The sequence below is a fragment of the Plecotus auritus genome, assembly GCF_963455305.1.
Source record: "Plecotus auritus genome assembly, chromosome: 7".
NCBI classification, from domain to species: Eukaryota; Metazoa; Chordata; class Mammalia; order Chiroptera; family Vespertilionidae; genus Plecotus; species Plecotus auritus.
Genome location: NC_137774.1, coordinates 164,597,502 through 164,615,968, shown reverse-complemented (window position 1 = coordinate 164,615,968; position 18,467 = coordinate 164,597,502). Strand labels below are relative to the sequence as shown.

The 18,467-nt window shown below is 43.4% G+C and overlaps 1 protein-coding gene across 7 annotated transcripts in view; it reads right to left on the bottom strand.

Annotated features, from left to right (window-relative positions):
* The window catches only part of CTNND2 (catenin delta 2), an 804,920-nt gene that overhangs the window by 99,918 nt on the left and 686,535 nt on the right, over positions 1-18,467 (bottom strand). For all 7 annotated transcript variants that reach the window (XM_080680431.1, XM_080680434.1, XM_080680433.1 and 4 more), the window contains one exon: positions 12,981-13,166. In XM_080680431.1, coding sequence (XP_080536557.1) covers positions 12,981-13,166 — 186 coding nt within the window. The remainder of the gene's footprint in view (positions 1-12,980; positions 13,167-18,467) is intronic.

The window sequence follows — 18,467 nt, the reverse complement described above, 5'->3', positions numbered from 1 at the left end:
GAGAAAAATCAGACTCTAGAATTTAGAGCCCAACATGGATGAAATATCTCTCTCATGTCAGAGCTAACATAACAGTAACAAAAGACATACAGTATTTGCATGCTCATTACAATATGTGACAGTCAAACTCTATGAAGAGCAAAAGGCAGCTGGGTTGTGTTTGCTGGGTTCCATCTTGTTCTACTTTTCTAACTTCTGCACAATAAAACGGAAGTTTTATTTAGTCGTTTAGGATAAATGGCTAAATCATAGACAATTTCCTTGTGCTCTGACATGCAATCTATGTAGCTCTTAAATACCTTCCATGACAATCCTTTCTTAAGGGTTACATAGAGAACTTGAAGGAAATAAAAGGAAAACCAATATGACAGGGATCATCTTTGATGGCAGCTAGAGATGGAATTCAAAGGGGATTCTCTACTATTTCATAATGTTGATGGCACTCTGGCCCCTGTCAAGATCGAAGAAAAAGAACGGTTTTAAATCAGTCAATAGATTCAGCTTTCATCTGGGTACTTTATTCAGACTCTTGAACTAAGAGGGAAAGAAGTATCAACTACCCATTAAGAAACTGTTTTTCACTACCCATAAAAAGAACAGAATCTTAAGAATTGTGCTAACATACTTGACGTTATGTTGCCTAGAGAATCAACATAATAGGACTATAGAGCGATGGTGACATCAGGATCCCACTGAAGGCGTGAAACAGTTCTGCACATGCAAACTTCTACTGGTACACTTCTTCTACTAGACTGAGGATCTGAAGAAATCATGGCTATGCAACTCTTCTACCAAAGAGGAAATATGTCATTTATAAACTTGAACAGAAGAGGTACCCATCCTGAAATTTGTACAGAATGGGCACATGGACTAAGGCAAGCAGTGGCTAAACCTTTAACACCTTCAAAACTGATCATCCAGCTCATTGATCCTAAGAACACAATGAGCCTTATGCAAACTGCTTATTTTAGACTATATTTTGAGGGCATATTATCAAAATTCTTTAAGAGATTGAAATATAAAAGTGATATATAAAGAAGCAAAATGTTATCAAGTCAGGAGCGAGAACGTTCTATGTAATAAAGACAGGGCACAACCAAGGGGACAAAGTATTTCCAAAAATCCAACAGGAACAATGCTGGCTGAGTATATTTTGATTATATTATCTGCACTATTGCCAGGTTGTGGCATATACCACCCCCCCACACACACTTACACATAAACATATAGCTGTGTGTTTATCTTCATTTATCAGGTTTAAATTGAGACTCAAGCTGAGATTAAAGTGAAAGCAAACAAAAAAGGAGGAAGGCCTTTGTGATTTTAAAAAGTTTTATTCCAGCTTGGGGGAACTTTTCAGTGGAAAGTCCCTTTTCTTCTCATAGTTTTACTCTTTGGACTTGGTAAATCAATGTTCCTCGATTTTGTGCACATTTTTCATTTCCATCTGCTATATCCCAACAGATAAAATTTGCAAAAGTTCTAGCTGTTCTTGATTCTTAAAGGTATTACTTCAATGTTCAAATGATATTTTGTGTAAGACATTCCTATGTTGTTAAGTAGGAAAATATAACAGAACACATTTTAGCTTTAAAGTTCCCCTTATTCATTCTCTTGTTTATAGGAATTTAGAATTTTGCACCAACACAGTTCATGAAGCTAAAGATTAAGGGGGTTATACAGAGTTTTCAGATGTTTTATGCATAACACCATGGCCTGAATGCCTGTGCCTGCCCAAGACTCACATGTCAAGGCCCTAACCTCTAATGTGATGGTGTTTGGAGGTGGGGCTTTGGGAGGTGATTAGGTTTAGGTGAGGATAAGAGGGCGAAGCCCCCACAATGGGACTAGTGTCCTTATCACAAGATGAAGGGACCAGATTTTCCTCTTTCTGCCTTGTGAGAACACAGCAAGAAGACAACCACCTGTAAACCAGGAAAAGGCCCTCAACAGACACCAAATCTGCTAGTCCCTTGATCTTGGACTTCCAGCCTCCAGAACTGTGATAAATGAATGCTTGTTGTTTAAGCCCCCCACTTTACAGTATTTTGTTATAGCAGCCCAAGCTGGCTGAGACAGTAACCATAGCAAAGACTAAGAAATCTTGGTATCAGAAGGGTCCTCTAGCTACACCATGACTTTTGCCATGGTGCTCTCTTAGGCACAGGATGGAAGCAAAACAAGGAAAGTGTGTGGCAGGATTGTGTTGCCAGTAGAGCACAGAGCAAACCAAGAGATTGATTTGTCTTCCAAAATAGTGCCACCCTCTAGAACATATTCTCAGTACTTTTTTTCACTGGCTTTAAATGCATGACCGTATAACTAGTGTCAATAATCAAATCAGTGAATAGTGTATGTCACTCACTTTCTAAACTTGTATAAAATTGTGAATATATATTATCTCTCTAAGAAGGTAATGCTCAAACCTTTTTAGAAAAGAAGAGAATAACATGCTCCCAATTTAGAAGCCAAGGGGCTGCTGAAATTTGGACGTGGTGCTTTCTGATATGGTCCCAGGCAGGCAAGGAGGGATAGACATGCTGGCCACTGTAAGAAATGTCTGCTTAGGAAGAAAATTACATAGGTGAGGGGATGTGTTCAATGTGTGGGTTAAAAAAAAAAGAAAAGGAAAAAGCTTTCCTATGATTTGCTTTTCATACGTTTGCTTCCCTCTAGGGCTTAAATTCCATTTAAAAGATTTCTATCTTAGTTGGCTTGAGGATGGAATAGTGGAAGTCATTGTTCCTTATAGGAAGAGAAAGATGTGACTTAGGGATAAAAATCAGAAAGTTCAAAAACTAGAAATTAAAGATGTCCATACACTTTACAATGAGACTTTGTACACTGGGGTCCTTTAAGGGATGGCAGCTCACAAGACCACTTGAATGATCACATTCATCAAAGTCCCTATAGAATGAGAATTAACAAGAGGCCTTTGGCTCCTCTCCTGTGCAGGAGTTTACACCTGCTCCCGTCGCCATCTCCAATGCACTGGGCTGGGTACCTGGGAGGTGCAAACGGGAAGAGCTCTCCTGATCAGGAGAAGGCTTTCCATTTCAGGAGAAATGCTAAACCACGTGGCTCCTCACACATGTCACAGCCATTCACGTCTATGTAAAGAAGAGAGCTTTTACAGCTGAGCTGCATCCTCGAAACGCAAACAGAAAGGCCTCTTCATCAGCAAAATGCATCTCTATTGCCTAGATTTCTCTATCGAGGAGGGGCCACTGCAATCAATACACATGGGCAGGCTTTCAGTTTCCAGAGATTTCAGTGAGATATACCAGAGTCCCGTGATATTGCAAGACAAAGGGACTGGTTCTGCAGTCATAGGAAGCATTCCCATTTTAAATCAGACTCTTCCTCCCAGGAGAAGCCACATGTCACAGGAAGAGAAGATGGCTGGAAGATGGTTCTAGGAGGTACACTGTCAGGGGATTTTCTCTCATGCAGGGTTTGGGTGAATTAGGCTGCAGTCAGTACTAAGTACATTAAAAAGCAGTGACCTAGACACAAGTTCATCCACGGTCTGGTCTGGACAGCAGAGTTACGAACTGATTTTGTCTTTACAGTGTTTCATTATCACTTCCAGCTTTTTCAGATGGGGTGGCGGGGAGGGAGACAGGGAATAGAAGTGATGGTCATAAAAAAACCCACAACTCTAAGCAACTGTAAAAAGCCAGAATAAATAATGATTCTTGTGTTGACTCTTGGGTATTTCAAAGGAAAGGTTAACTCAGGAGTCTGAATTCCCTTGCGGGCTGTTCAGAAGCTGTCAGCTATAGGGGGCTGAGCTGTGCAGAGCAGCGAAGGATGCAGGTGAGAGAGGATGGCCAATGAGCTGTATTTCTGGGGCACGGATTGTCTCCAGGCTTGGCTTGCAGAAGATAGGAGGGGGCTTGCATTTGCAAGATTAGAAACCTGTATTTAAGTAGAGGCAGGGTATGTGTTTTCTGAATAAAGCTTCAGGAAAACATACTCAAAACAAAAACAAAACAAAACAAAACAAAATAACAAAACCTCAGAGATATCTTTGCTAAGGGGCACACCTTTCTCTTAGGAAGAGGTGGGAGGGAGGCTAGTAGTGTGCCTACTCCAGACACTGGCACAATTAGGCCCTGGGCTGTGCCTCACAGAAGAGTGTTATCAAGGCTGGTGGTCCACATCACGGAGCTCACCTGCCCCTCCCCCAAGTCATCATGATGGAACCCACTGGAACACCAGTAATGCTCACCTAGAATTCTCTCTGCTCCTAATTTTCCATCCACTTGGGCCACAGCCCTCTCCATTTCCTGCTTTTTAAAGGAGCCTCTGTTCCTGACCTCCTTCAGGTAATCTTGTAGTCTCATTTGTTTATATCTTTGGTGATATGTCCCTCAAAGATAATCTAATACAGTCAACTGGGATGATTTTACCACCTAAGGAGACAACTGGCTATGTCTGGAGACACTTTTTTTTGGTTGTCACAACTTGTGGAGGGGTTGCTATTGGCATCTACTGGGTAGACAGCTGCTCAACATCCTACAATGCACAGGATAAGCTCCACAGCATAGAATTATCCAGCTCAAAATGTCAACGGTGCTAGGTTGAGAAGCCATGGTCTAGTAGTACAAGACACAGAGTATTTATTAATGGGTAGGGTGTTGCATTGTAAAATGTAAATAAGGAACCTAAATGAAACACCTGAAATAAAGTTTTAAGTCAGTAAACTTATTGAAATTAGAAGAGCAGCAATTTTAGCTGATAGGATATGTTTTATATGGTTCAGAAGAAGTAGAGGAATCTCATTCATTCCTGGGCATGGCAAAAGAGAGTCACCACATGGAAATGTGCAGCCATGACCTATGCAGGCTCCTGCGATTTGTTGCTTCGAGGACATGAAATACCATGTCTTGACTCACCAAGCTCCCGGCATATGGTGAGTGAGACTCTACTGGAACTGGTCGTGAGGAATGAGCAGTAGCTGACATCAGCAGATAGTGAGAGAGGAAATGGTATTAAGCAGCAAAAGTAAAAGGATGGTTACTAATTAAGAAAATGAAAACTGACTCAAAGAAAGAAAAACAACCTGTGATATTAGGCAAGGCATCAAGAATATCACGAAGGACAGCTCCATCAAGAAATAATAAATCAAATCAAAATGTGTTTCAACTCCTGCTGGTACCTAGAGTGATTAAGGTAAATGTTGGCTGCTGTATCCAAAGCCTTAAAAACATTCATTTGGTCTAGATATTTCACTTTTAAGAATTTATCCTTGAGAAGTGATTAAGGATGTAGGTGAGATTTAAGTACACAGATGTTTGTTATACTTTGCATTAGCTAAAATTTAGAAGCAATCTAACTTTCTGACAATTGGGATTGGTTCACTCATGATGGTATAGTGCCACAATGGAATTCTTGGTAGCCCTTCCACATTCTGGTATTACTAGAGGCCTGGTGCATGAAATTCGTGCACTCGGTGGTAGGGGGGGATGTCCCTCAGTCTAGCCTGTGCCCTCTTGCAGTCCAGGAACCCTCGGGGGATGTCCGACTGACAGTGGTCAGTGCGTGTCATAGTGACTGGTCGTTCTGCCATTTGGTCGATTTGCATATTAGCCTTTTATTATATAGGATGTTTACTCACATAATAGTTACATGTGTGCATATGTATATATATTTATAAGTAGCATCCATTTTGTCTGAAATAAGGAGAAACTTATTTAAAATTTAAGTTTAAAATTCAAATCTCTAATGTGGTGATTTGCAATGAAATTCATTTTTGTGCTTTGGTGCACTGACTGCCATTTAGTCTCAGAGTCTCATTTCTAGCCCAATAGCACCCATCTGATGAAGTGAGGAATGTGTGAGGCTCTTGAGGAAGTGATACCCAAAACAAAGTTCTGAAAACCCAAGGAAACATTCACGTTGATGGGATTTTGTGACAGGTGATCCCACTATATACATCACATGTGAAAGTCTTCAGAACAAAGCATTTTTAAGTCTGACATGATCAAAAGTACTGTCCTTTGGATACCTATATCCACTTGCTGATGCAAACTGTAAATTCTCAGATGACAGCTGTGAGAAAGAATGATCATTGGGTTTGGTAATGACTTCTGAATGTTGACTGATGACGTAATAAAATGCAGCCCAGCCATGAGTAGCTGGATAGGAACAGTGTGAGCCATAATTGAAAGAGGAGATCTGGTGAATATTATTGGCTCACAGCAGCCCTTGGAGGCAAAGAGTCACCAAGAAGGAAATGGACAAATCACAGCTACAAACATCTATTCAAAACACCCCCAACAGCAAGAGCTAAAGGCCACCCAGTGCCCCAGAATGACCATCATTCATTCAGCACACCTGGTGCTGGGCGCTGGGCTAGAAGCTAAAGGCAGAAAGGAGACCCACAGTCCTTCCCTCAGAAAATTCCCTCTCTATGGGGATCAATTGCTGTCATAACTTATAGTGTGAAGAGCACTAGAGTTCAAGTAAAACCATGCGGAAGTGGGCTATAGAGTGATTTTTTTTTTTTTTTACATGAAGGAAGTCTTTTAAGGGTGGAGATAATGTTTTATTTGGTCTGAAAGGATAATTTTCCAAGTAGTGGAAGGAGAGGAGGGGAAGGCCAGCTGGAGGAACAGCATGAGCAAAAGCCTGGAGGCTGTGCTGAGTCAGGAATGTGTGCAGGGAAAAGGCTTCCTAAGTTTTACCAAGATGTGTCTATTATCATGGAAAAAACAAGGGGGCGTTGAAGGCAAAAACAATACTATAAATGGAGCCACTTTCAAATGACGCCGGAGCTGCCATGCCAGAGGAACTGCCTGGCATGTCTTACACCTCCAACTTCTGGAATGTAAAAACAGGGCAAAATAACCATTGACTGGGCCTAAGACAACAGTGTGTCCCAAAGAACTGTTTGCCAAGGTAACAAGAAAGCAGTTATTATAACTCCTGGACTGATAATTAATAGACCTAAAATTAAAAACATTGCTTAGAAGGAGCATCACCATGTTATGTTAACTGCACCAATAGAAACGCCTTCTTCTGTTGATGTAATCATTCCCCTTCCCATTCTCATAAACAAACACCCATTGCCTTTAACTCCTAATCGGAACATTATTTGGGCTTCAGCCTGAATCAATGATTCCCAAATAGTTATTCTTAGACTTAAAATAAATGCTTGTTTGCCTCTCACTTTGAAAGGACCTTTTGTTTGTGAGTTAACAAAGGCTGTACAGAAGCATACTGCTCTTGCTTTTGCAAATAAAGTTTCATGGTGATAGCATAAGTGAAACTTGCTGCTGATTATGAATTTGGCATCTACAATGTAAAACAAGATGAAAAAGAATAATAACACTTATTCTTAAACTGACCACAACTCAGTGAACTGTGGAGCAGAGGTTATTGGAGAGATAATCGACCATGTAAAAGTCCTGGATCAGAACCACCTTTGAATTCTGATGGGTGTATGCCTTCACCCATGGAGAAGGATATATACCCGTGTGAATCAAAAAATTCACAAGTGATATTCAAGTGGAAAAGAAAGGTTTGGAGTTCTGGGGGATCTCGCTTGTTCTGTTTTTTGTCCCCCCCACCCCCCAACCCAGCGATTCTCTGTACACTGTCCAGTTCACACTGAGTGGGTCTTGAAGGCCCAGGTCTGCTCTGGCCAGCAGCCAGCAATGTCCTGGCACCTGTAATCTGTGTTTGAGCACCACCGATCCCAGGCCCCCCATCACAGGGGCCTTGGCCATATCCCAAAGTGAAAAACAAAAAATGTTTATTTCTACAAAATGTGGAAAAGCAATAAATCCATTTTGTCTATTTTATTTCCCTGGACCTGAATCTTTGGCTTGTCACCCCTGTACTGCTGTCCCAGGCTGCTGGCATGAAGCTTTACTAGGCAGTGAGCGCCTTGCCAGGTGAGATGCGCTTCCTGGCATAGGCCATGCAGACTGTTTTGGCGGAGGTTCTGCCCAGAAAGGGCTAGAGAAACTAGCAATTTGTTATAATTCAGCAATAGGCTCTAAACACAGACTGGAGAATTAATGAATTAGCAAAGCCCGTTTGGACTAGAATATGATGCATAGAACTGTCAAATACTTCACACACAGAGGCCCTTAGTCTGATCATTCTAGTCCATTTCAACAGCGACCATCTATAATAATAAAAGTGTAATATGCTAATTAGACCGGACTTCCTTCCTTTCTGACGACCATCCTGATGAAGCTGGGGCTGCAAGGGAAGCCTGGGTCCCAGATGCCTGCCGGTGGCCAAAGGGAAGCCTGGGTCCTGGGTGCCAGAGGGAAGCCGGTGCCGGCAGCGGGGGGAAGGAAGGCCTACTCTTGCATGAATTTTGTGCATTGGGCCTCTAGTTTTTGAAATAATGTATGAATGAAGCATATCTTTGAATCATATATTTTCTTGAATTATCCGTATCTGGGGTCTAAATCTAACCTGAAGAATGTTATAGTATTTTTCGTATGCACAGAGTATCAATGCCAAAGGCAAGAGTCAACATAAGCTCCTGGAGTACAGAATGCGCAGGGGCAATCATTAAACCAATTATGATTTTCATCACTTTTGCTTCCTGGTGAAACCTCTGGCTCCTATGTCCTGGGAAGTCTTTGTTATGGATTAAACCACTTTGCATTTTACATAGCCCCTGTGCCTTTCTCTGAGGCATCTTATATTTAAGAAAAGAAAACTTCTACCTTCCTATAAGCAAACAATGACTTAAGCCAGTGGTTGGCAAACTCATTAGTCAACAGAGCCAAATATCAACAGTACAACGATTGAAATTTCTTTTGAGCCGAAAACCGACTTCTGTGCATGGGCCACGAAGTTTCAATCGCACTGTAGGTGCGTGCCCGCACGTGGTATTTTGTGGAAGAGCCACACTCAAGGGGCCAAAGAGCTGCATGTGGCTCGCAAGCCGCAGTTTGCCGACCACTGACTTAAGCAATTAGTGCCTTTCTGAATATTATTTTTTAAATGGTGTTTGAAGGCCCATTGTAGAAACTTTGTAAATATGTAAGCACAAAAAGAATCAATCACAATCCTGTCTTTGATGCTACCACAATTTTGCTAGAAACATACTTTTTTTGTACATGCTTATCTATATACATAAAAGCCTAAGCAACCCGTCAACCGGCTGGCTGGTAGATATGACATGAAATGACCACCAGGGGGCAGACGCTCAACACAGGAGCTGCCGAGCGACAGCAACTTTGCAGAGTGTCCTCTTGTGCACTCTGGGACCTCTTGGGGGATGTCGGACTGCCAGTTTTGGCCCGATCCCCTGCAGGCCAGGCCAAGGGACGCCACCTACCGGAGGGACCCCACTCACTCTACAGACACCCTTCGAGCCTCGGCGCCACCCCACATGGGAGGTTGGCTCCAGGGTGTGCTGGGCCCATCTTGCTCAGTCCCGCCCTGCAGGCCACCTTCTAATTAATTTCCTTTCAATGTGCACAAATCTGTGCACTGGGCCTCTAGTCTTTTATATTTGCATATGTCACCTATTTTACAAAACTGGCCGGGTTTAACCTACATCATATCTGAACCTGTGCACACACCTACTTTTGTATTTCTTTCTTCACTTCGTATTATATATTTTCTCTAATCACTACAAGTTTTTTTAAAAACCTGATTTGACAAGGAGTAGAGATACCAGGGGATGGATGATATCTGACCATCTTTGGAGCTGTAAACCTAGATCTCTCCAGAAGCTTCTAGATGAGATAAATCACTTTGCAGCTTCCAAAGGTAACCTGCTGGTCTGGTTTTTGGCGAAGATGGGGCTGTCCCAGGGAGGCCTGGGAACACATCCATTTCTCACGTTCCTGCAATCTATTAACACTGGTGAATGGGTCCTTGCCTCCGTCTCTCACTTCAGGCAGCCAGACTTTAATTTCTTTAGACTCCTGGACTCCTTTATTGGAATGGCAGCCTGCTTTCCCCAAGTGCAAACCCCTGGAGGAAATCCTCAGGGTAAAGCACTTGTTTCCTGCCAATCCTTCCCAGCAGGTGGCGCCATCTTGACTCTCTTCTCTCCCTGGGATTGGCCACATGCCAGGAGGCCCCCTGGATTTGATGGTGCCCTCCTGTCATCCTTCACTTTGTCTTATGCCCTGTCTGCATTCTCCTCCCAGGTCCAGGCCTTCTAGCTTCTATTCCCTTCCATTGGTCTTTAAAGGCAAAAGTTTTTTTCGACTGTCTTTAAGTAAATTGAATTGGACAATACATACTCAAATATCTTTTAAAAAGCATCATTGTTGTCTCTTTACATCCTCATTAAGCTTGATACTTAAGTTTGGGGCACTTCAAAATATTTCTGCATTTCAGAGAACCCTGTTAAAAAGCTTTTAAAAAACTATCACTTGGTTAAAACAGTAACTTCAAAACTTCCTTATAAACAACAGTATTCCACTGTATTTAACTTACAATAGTTCCAACAAAACTCATTAAAGAAACCTTCTTTTGCCCGACTGGTGATGCTCAGTGGTTGAGCGTCAACCTATGAGCCAGGAGGTCACGGTTTGATTCCCAGTCAGGGCACATGCCCAGGTTGCAGGCTTGATTCCCATTGGGCAGCCGATCAAATGATTCTCTCCCATAACTGATGCTTCTATCTCTCTCTCCCTCTCCTTTCCTCTCTGAAATCAATAAAAATATATTTAAAAAAGAAACCCTTTTTTCTTAAAGAATACAGTAATAAAAAAATGAGACAAATGAACCATATAAATTTGCGTTTAGACTAAAATCATAAAATTGTATTAATCATGCCACTTTACTCAACTCAGGAAAGAGCTCATCGATGTGATAAAATGGTGCAAAGAACAGCTTTCTAAGCCTAGAGAATTGCTCACCACAAGGTATCAGGACGCAGTTAACAGCTTGAAACTAGGGCTCTATTTCAGGGTAAAGTCCAAGAACATTCTCTTCTGGCCTCTGATTCCTCTGGAACCAGTCAACTCCTAATCTCACCTGTCACTTGAAAGACTTCAAGCCAGGTGAGAGCACCTTGGCAACAGTGGAGAAAGGGGTCAGGGTTCAAGGCAAAGTCTTACTAAATGAGACACCAGTGACAGGTGCCAGGGACATCAGAAGGAAGCACTTTAGAATCCGAGCAACAGACTGGAGAGAAAGCCTTGACGTAATCAGAATTTCAGTCTCAGTTTGAAGTGTTTTTAGTCAGGGCAAAAATCGTATTAAGGTGACTTCCCAAATATGCCTTCTGAAGTTGCCCGGGCCTGTCCAGAGGTTCTGAGTCCTCAGGTGGTGAGAGAGCCCCAGGGGTTGTGATCTCTGGGCAGATTGGGAAGACCCCTATTCCTGCCTGCCTGGGGCTCTTCCTTTCAATCATTATGGTGCCTGCTCCCTTTCCGGAATAAAGTAGAGCAGGGCCTGGGCCCCATGGGATCACAGTGCTGAGAACCATTATACCTTTATAAGGCCAGGTTTAGTTTGCTTGAGATTGAACAAGTTCAGAACCCATAATGGCCTGGGTCTCTTTAAGTACCGGGTAGGAAAACTGAGGTCTCTGATATCACGTAGTATGTTCAATAAATACCTGCTGGCTGGCCATTTTATTCCCTTGGTGGAATGGCTGTAAGGGGCTGAATTAAGAGCCAGGGCTCAAACCTCTTAAAAGGCTCCTCCGATGCAGGGAGAGGACAGAAGACTCAAAGCACTGACCCACAACAGGAGAAAATGCAGGGCTGGGAATTTAGTGCTCAGAGCAGAAGGTCATCATTAAAGAAGCAGCGCACATGTCTCTCCTAAACTACAGGTGTGTTTACAGTGGAACATACAGATTTGCTTGTAGAAGTATCTGGAGCAGCCCTCGGGGCCCATGCACAGCTAGAGACCTGGGATCTACAAAAATGCTAATGCTGACGCATTCAAGTCAAATTTAGGAATTCTGTTTAAGAATGCATTCCCACCCATCCTTACCCTTAATAAAATAGTACTTTTAACCCTTGCTTAAGGTGAAATGGTTTCTAAAATACTTTTAAAAATGGTGTGGCGTGATCTAAACATACTTGGCATGTTTCTTTTGAATTGTTAACCTGTCAAGAGAGAATGTTGTGGGCTCTGAGCCCGGGAACAGTCAGTCCTTGGGTACAACCCTTAGCAGCTGGGAGATGACCACAGAGTCCAGGGGAAAGTTGGACAAGTGACCACAGTATCCAGGGGAAGCCGGACACATGACCACAGTGCCAAGAGGAGATGGGGAAGCCTGGTGGCAGGGGTGTCTGGTCAGCAGCAGGACGGGCACTTCTTCACATACTCCCTCACCTGGGGGGCTGGTAGGTGAGGGGTTCAGCCTCCCAGAGGCTCCTGGGGAGGGGAACAGAGGCTCTTCTGATTCCTCCGTGGCTGCTGGCCTTGACCTCACTTCAGGGCAAGCTACTCACAGGGAAAGGCCGCTCCATTTTACAGAGGCCTCTCCAGCTAGGCAGCTTTCTGAATTCATGGGATTGACCCCCGAAGCCAAGCTTCTGATGTCATTCTGCTGGAAGGACTGTGAGTCTCAGGCTGCTACCCCATTTCCAGAGTGAGATCACATGCCCTGCAGTTTCAAAACGCTGTATGAAATGCATGCTGGATTTTCATGCATCTCTCTCCCTCAGCTTCTTTTCTTTAGACCACACCTATTCCGTGCACCGGAACCACTTGAGAGGCACCTCACCTGGATCCCCCAGGGACCTCTATAAATGTGGGAATCCACACATAGAAGCAGCGCCGGGGTCTGACTCTATGAGCTGGCACCCTACAGTCGCCTGTTCTCCTTTGGAAATTTCCTATCTTGGCAGGACATGGGGGAGTCACTTAATGTGCCACTGTCTCAGCTGTGAAATTCCCACCGGAAAATTGTGCCGATCCATAATGTTACCACACGTTGAAAGCCCTGTACCTATACACGCAGATGAAATAGGAATGCTGCAGTTGGGGAAGGGGATAATTGCATGCAGCTGCGAGTCGCGCATCACCTGGTCCTGGGACTTCTTTTTCTTCTTCTTCTTTCCCCAGCAACCAGAGCTCTCTGCGTCCTTGCCACTGGCCTCCCCACAGAGCAGCCCGTCCAGCTCATCCGTGCCCATGTGCTGTCCCTGAGACGTTTCCGCCGCCAGCCGGTATGAGAGGTTCCTTAAAATGCACACACAGTTTTCAACGGTCTGCAGAACCCAGGAAAAAGGTGAAAGAGGAATGAATAAAAACTAGCTAGCACTCCATCCAAAAAAGCAATCAGTCTCCACACACACATTTCTCTTTAGATGCATTTAGCTGTGGGCTCTCAAAGGTTCCCTTGACAGCCACAGTGGAAAGAATTTGAGAAGCTTAGAGAGGTCCTAAGACTTCTTCTCCCCACAAAGAAACTAGTTATCAAGAATAGTTGCCAAAACAGGTTTGGCTCAGTGGATAGAGCGTCGGCCTGCGGACTGAAAGGTCCCAGGTTCGATTCCGGTCAAGGGCACGTAACTTGGTTGCGGGCACATCCCCAGTAGGAGGTGTGCAGGAGGCAGCTGATCGATGTTTCTCTCTCGTCGATGTTTCTAACTCTCTATCCCTCTTCCTTCCTCTCTGTAAAAAATCAATAAAATATATTTAAAAAAAAAAAAAAAGAATAGTTACTTCTATAGTTAGCTGTCATTGATGACTGAAATTCACTTGTGTGTAGGGAAAGAACCTACAGTCACAAGAAGACCCAGATGTTGTGCACTTAACAGACATCTGGGGACTGGGGCTCAGAATCACCAAATGCATGGCTGATCGGATTTCCATCAGTTCTGGGAGGGTGATGCTAATATTTACCAGGGCACTTTCTGGGAGTAGAATGGGGCAGGAGATGCAAACCAGAGTTGTCCCAGGCACGCCAGGTGCTGTGGTCACCTGGGCGCATACATGTTATCAAGCTACTGATGTTTTTCTGAGATGGCTGGTGCTCCTATTTTCTTAGCAAAGGGGTAAAACAGTGGCTAAGGACACATGTTGCAGAGCTAGACCCTAGGTCTCTGAATATTGGCTGTTTGACTTGGACAAGGCACTCAGCATCTCCATGGCTCCATAACCTCCCCTATAAGATGGTCATAATTATACCTACACTTTACTTTGCTGTGTGGATTAGGTGAGCTAGAGGATGTAAGTGAGGCAGGCAGAATAATGCCCCGCCAAGGTGTCCACATCTGAATCTCTGGAGCCTGTGAATATGTTAGATTATGTGGTGTGGGGACTGAGGTTGCAAATGGGATTAAGGCTGCCACTCAGATGACCTTGAGATGGGGAGATGATCCTGGGTTATCCAGGTGGACCTGTGTAATCATGAGTCTCCTGAGGGTGAAAGAGGAAGGCAGAGGAGTTAGAGTAAGAAGGTCATGACCTGCCATTGCTGGCTGTAGAGATGGAAGAAGGGGCCACGAGCCAAGGAATGCCTGCAGCCTCCAGAAGCTGTAAAAGGCCAGGAATCAGCTTCTTCCTGGAGCCTCCAGAAGGAACACAGCCCTGTCCACACATTAATTTTAGCCCAACAAGACCCATTTGGACCCCTGGACTAAATGATAAGCCAATAAATTTGTGTTTTTAAGTAATTGTGTATGTGACCATTTGTTACAGCAGCAATAGGAAACAGACCTGTTGTGTACATACTGAGAAGAGTGCCTGGCACACAGTAGAGGGTACACAAGGCTTCATATCAAAAACAGTGGTAGAGACAGCACCTCGGGGAGGCCCAGGGCATATGACCTACAGCTGGTCCGTCTGCATCTGAGTCCTGGCTTTGCCCTTTAAGGGGCTGTGACCTTGCTGTGTGCAGAGGGCTAAACCTCTCTATGACTCTATTTCCTCCCAAAGGCCCTACCACCAAATACCATCACATTGGAGATTAGGTTTATGAATTTGGTGAAGATACATTCAGCCCAAACATCAGCCTTTGGCCTTCATTCTGGAATTGAGGAACTGTTGGCCAAGGAAAAAAATACCTAATGTAGAAGAAAAGAATAGAATAATAGTGGAAAAAATAGAATTGAGATAAGTGTTATTTCATCATCTGTCAGGCACCTACTATGTGATAGCCACAGTTCAGGCAAAGAACCTAGTTCCATTGTACAGGTGAAGGGAATGAGATTTGAAGTGTTGCTAACTTACAGAGGACTGTACCACTTCTCTCTAGTTCTGGTCAGGGCTGGAGGGGGGCCCCATCGGGGTCCAAATTCTGCACTACTCCTGCCTACGCCTGACATCTGGTAAAAGGCCGGATATGTCTTTGTCTTGTCTGTGGGGGTATGGAAATCAACCAGGGAAACTGATCTTTAGGATCTATCTTTAGAGCCTTTGCCATTCTAGACCTTTCTTGTCAGCTTTTCAAGGTTTCATGGCTGCTAATCCCACAGGCTTTGAGTCAACTTGATTTTCCATTTCAAGCATCCTCTCAGCATCAAAAAAAAAAAAAAAAAAGAAAAAAAAAAAGAAAAAAAAAAAAAGGCACCAGCATGAAAGCAGGTAAACACAGGATGATGCATGAAAGAGAGGAGAGTCCCTCCCTGGAAGGAAAATGTTGCGGCATTAAGTCAGAATGATTTTCAAATCAGCTCATACTGAGTTTTTCTTACATCAAAGACTTGGGAGAATAAACTTCTTTCTCATCCTCCTGTTCATCTTCCCCGGGGCATCTCCAGGCCTCTGTTTAACAAATGACAACTGGGGAATACATCTGCAGCAGTTTCGGGAAATTCTTTATAATCAACCTGTGGCTGGGGGATGATCTGGGGAGAGGTGAACAGGAGAGAGAACCTGGGGAGGAGGAGCGTGGGAGGGGAGAGAGGAGGTGGTGCAGAGAGAAGACTGGAGCGAGGGAGATCATAGGGACTGAATCTCTTTCTCTCTGTCTCTCTCCCTCCCTCTCCCATTAGGTTTGGTTCGGAAGGGTTACCTATTCAAGCACTTTTCTCTAAAGGGACAGCAAAAAGAAAACAGACAGCCACTGCCTTTCTTGGGGATGCCAGCAGAAGGCGAGTGGCAGCTGGTGGTTTTGCTTTTGACATCCATTGCTGTCAACAGTGCTTTTAGCAGTTCCTCATGGTCACCAGGGTCATTTGACTCCTTATTTTCTATTAGAAAGGGCTAATTTGGAAGCTGTCCAGAGACTGGTCTACCATATGTTACCCATTCAACAAACTGTCCCAATTACAGGAGCCGGCTGAGCGCGAGCATGGAATCCAGGCTCTTGTATTCATTAATGTGGCTGGCCGTAAAGAGAATGTGTACTCATTTTTTTTTCCCTTTCTAACTTGTCATTGTGAAAGCTTAGAGGTGGCCATGTGGAGGGCTGAGTGGGGAATTATGGGACAATAATAATAATACGTCAAAATTCAATAGAACATTCTAGCCAGCAAAGCACTGCCAAGCAATTTATCACATGCGATCTTTTCAGCAGCTGTGATGATCCTTCTTGTCACAAAGCTGAGGACACTGGGGATGGCCCCCTAGTCAGTGCAAGGTTGGGATGGCACACCCCCCAGCATGCCCTGGTGCCAAGTCCAGTGCTCTTGCTACTGGATCAGGAACATCTGATTATTCAAATCTCAGGTAGTTTGATTGTCACAATTACTCCAATTTCCTCTTTGGGCGGGAAATACGGAATTTGAAAATCTCAACAGTCTTTTAAGTGTTTCAGGAGTCTAGTCATCTGATACCCCAGGAAACAGGTGAGTGTGCCGCAGCACTCTGGTTTTGGACATGCTCCTGAAGGCTGCTATCCTGACCAGCAATGGTGGCATGGCCCTTGGCCAAGGCAAGAGGCTGCTGACTTTCCATTTTCAACTGCAAGGCTCAGACAGTATTACAACTCTTTTGGTATCCAGTATAGCAAAAGGCTTAGTGTCTCAATGTCTCAGAATTTACTGATCTGAATATTAAGATCCCGGGCATTGTGGCTTCAGTGAATTAACTTCAGTAGCTTAAAAAAAAAATTACGTGTCCATTAGGTTAACAGCTATCTGTGAATACTCAAGACATATTGACTGGGCACTTCTTAAGGGACTCAGTATTCATGTCAATGATAGTAAAGTGGCCGCTAAGGGGGTTTACAAGAAGGGATAATTAAATCTTTATTATATCATATTCTGTCTTGGGAATTGCCACCATCTACAGTAAACAAAAGGATGCAAACATAACCGAGTGGCAGTAATGAGATGACAAGCCATGTTCATAATTGGAGTCAACTAGTACTCAAAGGGTTGGAGCCCCAGAAGATACTGTCCACCCAAAACATAAGGAGCAGGGCTCAGGCAGCAGTAATTTTCTAAGTTTCGCAGTCACTCTCATGTGTAGTTACGTTGAGAAACACTATGTTAAGTCACCCCCCATGCCAGTTAGTAATTAAATGGATAAAATCACCATTAATTGTTCTTTATCTGACTTCACAACTGAATTACACTAAACCATATTCCCACTTAGAGCCTGTTTAAAGCTGTATCTACTAAGGCGGGCTCTCAATCCAAGATGCACATCGAATCACTGGTGAATTTTTAAAGGTGCAAAGATCAGAGAACAGAGTTAGATGTTGAGATTCAGAGGTTTGTGATGGGCTCGAGACTCATGTGTTTATTAAACACTCCAAAGGCAATTCTGATGAGTCAGTATCGAAAACCCTGGGATTAGTGCTGTGGTTTACAACCAAGGCCAATTCTGCCTCCCATAGGACCCAATTTGGCAACATCTGAAGAACATTTTTCTTTGGAACACAAGTGGGGAGTGGGGAGGATGCTACAGGCATCTGTGAGTAAAGGCCAGGGATGTTGTTTAACGTCCTACAGTGCACAGGACCGTCTCCCCCACCACAACGAAGTAATCAGCCCAAAATGTCAATAGTGTGGCTCTTGAGAAACTCTTACTAAGGATCACATTTATCACACCTATCACTTAAAATGTGCCAGTAAAGTCTGTATTTATATCGGGATCTTTTGACATTATAAATTTATATTTGCAGTGAATAAAAAGACAAATTAAGACAAACAAAAATAGCTCAGACACTGGAATAGCCCACCCAGTTCTATTTTGATTTGTGAACTAAAACTGCACAGACACTGATGATTAATTAACGTGCTGACAGCCTCATTTATGTAGCATTTTGACAGCATTTATTCACACTTCATCAGCATTTTTAAATGCCGTTTGGTACAATTAACGATTGTTAAAAAGCTAACTTGTAGGAATATAGGATTATTCATATCTCAGGTAGTTTTAACATTTCTTTTTCTTTTGAAAGTTGATTTCATAATATAAAACTAGAAGTTTGAGAGTAATGTGGCATGCAAAAGTTTATACACTCATCTGTGTTTGTTTGTTTTTTTCTAACACCTGTGGTTTGAGTAACTTAAAACAATCAACTTCTACTCATGGCTAATCAAGAGTCAAGTAATGTTCTAGGCGGGGCTTAGAGGCCCTGTTTTGGAAATATTGGATTCATACAAGAGACTAAG